This window comes from Cyprinus carpio, chromosome A19 (genome assembly GCF_018340385.1).
Source record: "Cyprinus carpio isolate SPL01 chromosome A19, ASM1834038v1, whole genome shotgun sequence".
NCBI classification, from domain to species: Eukaryota; Metazoa; Chordata; class Actinopteri; order Cypriniformes; family Cyprinidae; genus Cyprinus; species Cyprinus carpio.
In genome coordinates, this window is record NC_056590.1 from 14,413,087 (window position 1) to 14,418,026 (window position 4,940).

The 4,940-nt window shown below is 32.8% G+C and overlaps 1 protein-coding gene across 2 annotated transcripts; it reads left to right on the forward strand.

Annotated features, from left to right (window-relative positions):
• The first annotated feature begins 1,147 nt into the window (after positions 1-1,147).
• Positions 1,148-4,712, forward strand: LOC109077553 (DNA-directed RNA polymerase III subunit RPC7-like). 2 transcript variants are annotated; one of them, XM_042776703.1, is made up of 8 exons: positions 1,148-1,310; positions 1,432-1,565; positions 2,104-2,233; positions 2,455-2,523; positions 3,207-3,263; positions 3,401-3,471; positions 3,726-3,851; positions 4,133-4,712. In XM_042776703.1, the coding sequence occupies exons 2-8, from the start codon at positions 1,449-1,451 to the stop codon at positions 4,217-4,219; spliced, it is 657 nt and encodes a 218-aa protein (XP_042632637.1). In that variant the 5' UTR covers positions 1,148-1,310; positions 1,432-1,448; the 3' UTR covers positions 4,220-4,712. The 2 variants fall into 2 exon arrangements, with proteins under 2 accessions (XP_042632637.1, XP_042632636.1); XM_042776702.1 differs by having other exon boundaries at positions 1,149-1,310; positions 3,395-3,471.
• Positions 4,713-4,940: the final 228 nt, after the last annotated feature.

A 4,940-nucleotide genomic window follows, 5' to 3' on the forward strand; every position in this document is an offset into this window, starting at 1 on the left:
TTTTTGTTTGATAATATTTGTTAATAAACAATGTGTTTTAATCATTTTTAATTAAAATACTGGGTTTTGATAAACCAGGTCTGTCCCACGTTGCCTGAAAATACATTTGTCTGGAATGCATGATCTCTAAATGTATATATAGCTTGCAAATACCATATTAGACTATATGAACTGAACTAAAATGGTATATTACAGCTAAACCTTAAAGTTAACTAAAGTGAAAAGAAAAGAAAAGAAAAGAAAAGAAAAGAAAAGAAAAGAAAAGAAAAGAAAAGAAAAGAAAAGAAAAGAAAAGAAAAGAAAAGAAAAGAAAGACGCTTTCAAATCACAAGACTCTGGAATCGTTTAAATCTATTATGACCCTTAGATCTATCAGGATTAGTTCTTGATTTATTTATAAAAATCCACAACAACGATCTCTATAGAAATATTAAGTGAATCTTTGATCTTTTATAATAGTCTTATCTTGTAATCTCAAACAACATCTGACCAGTGTTGAACAAAGTCAAATGTGCCGTGTGACGACCCCTAAGCCTAATTGTTATTTATATATTATGACATTTAATATTCAGCATCGTATATCTATATGTCTTGGTTAATAAGACTGTTATAATAAATATTTACCATTTGTATGTTTCGAGTACCACGTCCCCGTTACGGAAGTCTGTGTAGAGTGTGTAGAGAGCAGTAATAATAATAATAATAATAATAATAATAATAATAATAATAATAATAATAATAATAAGTCTGTGTAGAGAGCAGTAATAATAATAATAATAATAATAATAATAATAATAATAATAATAATAATAATAATAATAATAATAACAAGTCTGTGTAGAAAGCAGTAATAATAATAATAATAATAATAATAATAATAATAATAATAATAATAATAATAATAATAATCATAATCATAATAATAAAGTCTGTGTAGAGAGCAGTAATAATAATAATAATAATAATAATAATCATAAAGTATGTGTAGAGAGCATACATCATTATTAAGTTTGTTAATACCCATTTAATAACACTTGTAGTAGCAATGTAATAATTTGTAACACTGGGAACTTCCTAGCAAGGAGTCTTTCCGGTTGGACTGTAAGCTGAGACGGACAGCACGTGCGCATGTGCCGGATGTAAACACAACTACCACGTGTTCAAGCACTAGCGACTGTGCCGCACTCACACATGGCCTTACATTCAGCAGGCAGCTGCTGATCTGTGCACACATTTATTGGGGTCAGATGAGGCTGTTTTAGAAGGACAACTCCGTAAAAGCGATCCACTGAACCTGAGACTCGTTTGGGGTAAGCTGTTAAGTGACTAATCTAAACATTACTGCTTAAAATAAAGTTAACCGTGTGGATCTTGCCGGTTTCATCGTGGCTGTGAATGGTTGTTATTGCTAATACTCGCTGTCATGTGTAGATTATACCGGTAAAGCCATGGCAGGCAGCAGAGGCCGCGGAAGGAGCCAGTTTACCTTCAACGTGGACGCGCTCGGATTCGGGAGGGGTGATTCTTTACCCACATCTGCACAGACACCTTCTCCTCTTTTTCCTGTAAGTGTTTTTTCGGTCAAATTGAGTGTCTTTACATTGTAATATAACACCAGTGGTTGTTATTACACATATTGTGCTATAGATGTCTAATTATTGGTTTGCGAAAACTGAATGTTCCGTGAAAAGCTTTTGTTTGAGATTTTGTTTCTAATGCAGTATTTTAAAGTGTGCTTTAACTGTACAGAACAGAAGCATTTTGGGGTTTGCTGTATGTAACATTTCATTTTTTTAATCTAATTATTTTAAATCTTAATATTAACATTATATATATATATATTTGGTACTTTTTTGAGTTATAATAAATTTTTTAAATTATTTAATTATTTTGTACTATTTTGAGTTATAATAATTTTTATATATTTATATTTTTTTACTATATATATATATATATATATATATATATATATATATATATATATATATATATATATATATATATATTTCTCTTTTCATTTTTCATTAACCTGTGTGACTGGCTGACTTTCTTTCTTTCTTTAAAAATGTTTATATTTTTATATTTATATTATTGTTCATTCAGCCTATGCAGTTTAGGCCAGTGCCTCTGCAAACAGGAGAAGAGGTGGACTACATGCTCGCTCTTAAGCAGGAGCTGAGAGCCTCCAGCAAGAACCTGCCGTTCCACATAAAAGCAGCCAGAACAAAGACAGGTAAGATGGCTCCAGGCAACGTGTGGGTGATACATTGGTGTATAAAGAGTGGCCAATTCTGAGCACAAAGGATGAAGATCCAGCATGACTTGGAGAACGAGGTCCTGCAGTCTCTGGATTTGCATTTGAACTGTTGGCAGTCACTGAGCTATTCAGAGCCATCAGACAAAGACAGTTTAAGATCAGGTTTGAACGGCTCTCTTCATTGTTTTCCTTTTTAGATGTGGCACGTTACTCTGATAAATATCAAAACGGAGAGCTGAAGAACAACTGCATTGAATGGAGTCCAGGTGAGACACTACAGATGATAAAGCAGAGGAAACCTTAAATCTGAAATCAATCGCTTTCAAATGGATGCTTTTTGTGCACTAAAATCTATATCTGTTTAAATCTATGAATTCCAAGGATAGGTATCTGACACATACTTAAAAGGTTTGGAGTCAGTAAGAAATTAATACTTTTATTAATAAAGCAGCTGCACATTAAATTGATCAAAAGTGGCAGAAAATACATTTATAATGTTTCTATTTTTAAAAAATGTGGTTCTTTTGAACTGGTGTAATGGCTGGTGAAAATACACCAATGTATTAAATTACATAACAATACAAATGTAAATAAATGATCCTAGTAAACAGAAAACACTTATAGTAAATTGTATTATTATTTGACAATATTACTGTTTTTACAAAACTTTCAAAAATGACCAAAACATTAAAAGTACCAACCCCATACTTTTGAACATGTGGTGTACAAGTAGACATTCTGTATTATATTCAGTTTCTATTATATTAAAAAATAATAATAATACTTGGAGTATTTAAGTAATCATGAATGGAAGTGAATTGGTCAGAAGATCTGACAGATGTATTTGAAAAGAGGATTTGAATCAGTTACTGTGCTACAGCTGACTTGCTTTATAGTCAAATCTATTTCAAAGGCAGTTCTCTTTAAAACATATTCAAATTCATTCCAGACTGGAGCCGAATGCCAAAAGAGCTTTGCATTAAAGTACGGAAACCAAGGAAAACTGGTGAGAAAAACTCTTATTATTATTATTATTATCATTAATAATGTGTCTAGGTTCACAGTCTTGATATTAATACTAACACATATTATAATAGGTGTAAAGCATGTTTTTCAATATTTCTGCTCCATTTCCAGCTATAGGTGCCAAACCACAACTCAAGCAAAAACCAAAAGTAGCTGCTAAAAAAGAAGAGGTTCTCCAAAAACTAGAGGTATGAGTTCACAGAAATTATAATATTTTATGTTGCATTAACTGTGCATAAGATGCTTTGACTTCCAAATAAATTGGGAAAAGGTATCAAAAAGCAGATTAAGGACGAGCTAACTGAAAAACGTTAAACAGAAACTCAAATGAACTGACTGAAACAAACTGCACATTTGCTTTTCTGCCTTCTCCTAGTTTTCTGTTTTCAATGCTGATGTTTAATCCGTGTATGTAACGTTAATATCGTGGATTTACATTTAGACACTTGAGAAAAGAGAAGAAGAGCAGCATTCTGAGGAAGAGGAGGATGAAGAGAAGAAGAAACAGAATGACGAGGAGGAGGGGCCGGATGCGGACGAAGACTATGATGAAGAGGAGATTGAAGATGTAAGAAAAAAAAATCATTATAATTTAATAGATAATATCTTACAATCTTTGTGGTGCCGTCATTTGCGAATTTCCTTCTTCCTTCGCTTTTTCCAAACACAAAAGGAGATGTCTTATGTAAAAAAAAATATCTTCTTTTGTGTTCCACAGAGCAAAGAAAGTCATATGGTTTGAAATGAGGTTGTAGGGTGGCAGAAATGTCACTCTTTAAAAATCCTAGCAGCTTGGCAAGGCTCCTAGTAAAGAATTTTTAAGAGCAGAATTTGTGTGCTGTGTTTCAGGAGACAGACTACATCATGTCCTACTTTGACAACGGAGAGGATTTTGGAGCGGATAGTGATGACAATATGGATGAAGCTGTCTACTAATGTATTTAACAGGCATTTTATGTCAAGAAGATTCAAGCCCATTCTGTGTGCTACCTGACACATACTGAATGTGTGTGATATTGTTAAGGTCCAGAGAGTGAGTGCTGCTGCTAAAGATGCTGTTCTGTGATTTGTTATCGATACAGACACTGCTGCTGCTATTTCAACAGTGCTGGAATGTGACTGAAAGACAATCTGCTCTTAATTTTAGTTTTATTATTGTAACTGGAAAGCTCTGCTTAAAAAGGCAGCACTCAGAAGCCATCATCATTTCTTTTTGTCAGACAGGAGAGGACACTACAGAGCGTTTGCCTGCATATGTAATGCATCTCATGTTTACACCTGATAATGCCTTGAATTGTGAATTTCACCTGTATAAGAGTGAAAATAGTATTTTTGTCTGAGTGGTTTGAGTGTGTGAATGTATAATAAATAGGGAAAAAATGAATTAAAGATTTTTTTCAGCACATGATACAATTTTATTCTGAAGTTTAGGTCTTTATTCATTTCCATTATATGGAAAATAAGGGTTTAGCGTGGACATTCTTACATTTTTTTTCCTTTTGTGTTCCAGAGAAGAATGAAAGTCACATGGGTTTGTTTTGAATGTGAGTAAATAATTTTGAATGTGAGAATTTTTTTTCTTCGTATAAACTGGTAGCCGGCAGGTGGCGATATTTCTCTTCAGTGAATGAACTGAGCTCTTACAATGAGTCACTGA

Bases quoted from the DNA above. Each gene is read 5' to 3' on its own strand.
- LOC109077553 (XM_042776702.1), top strand. From the start codon at position 1,449: ATGGCAGGCAGCAGAGGCCGCGGAAGGAGCCAGTTTACCTTCAACGTG. The intron at 1,566-2,103 runs GTAAGTGTTTTT...TTGTTCATTCAG, and splicing joins CACCTTCTCCTCTTTTTCCT to CCTATGCAGTTTAGGCCAGT. The intron at 2,524-3,206 runs GTGAGACACTAC...AATTCATTCCAG, and splicing joins CTGCATTGAATGGAGTCCAG to ACTGGAGCCGAATGCCAAAA.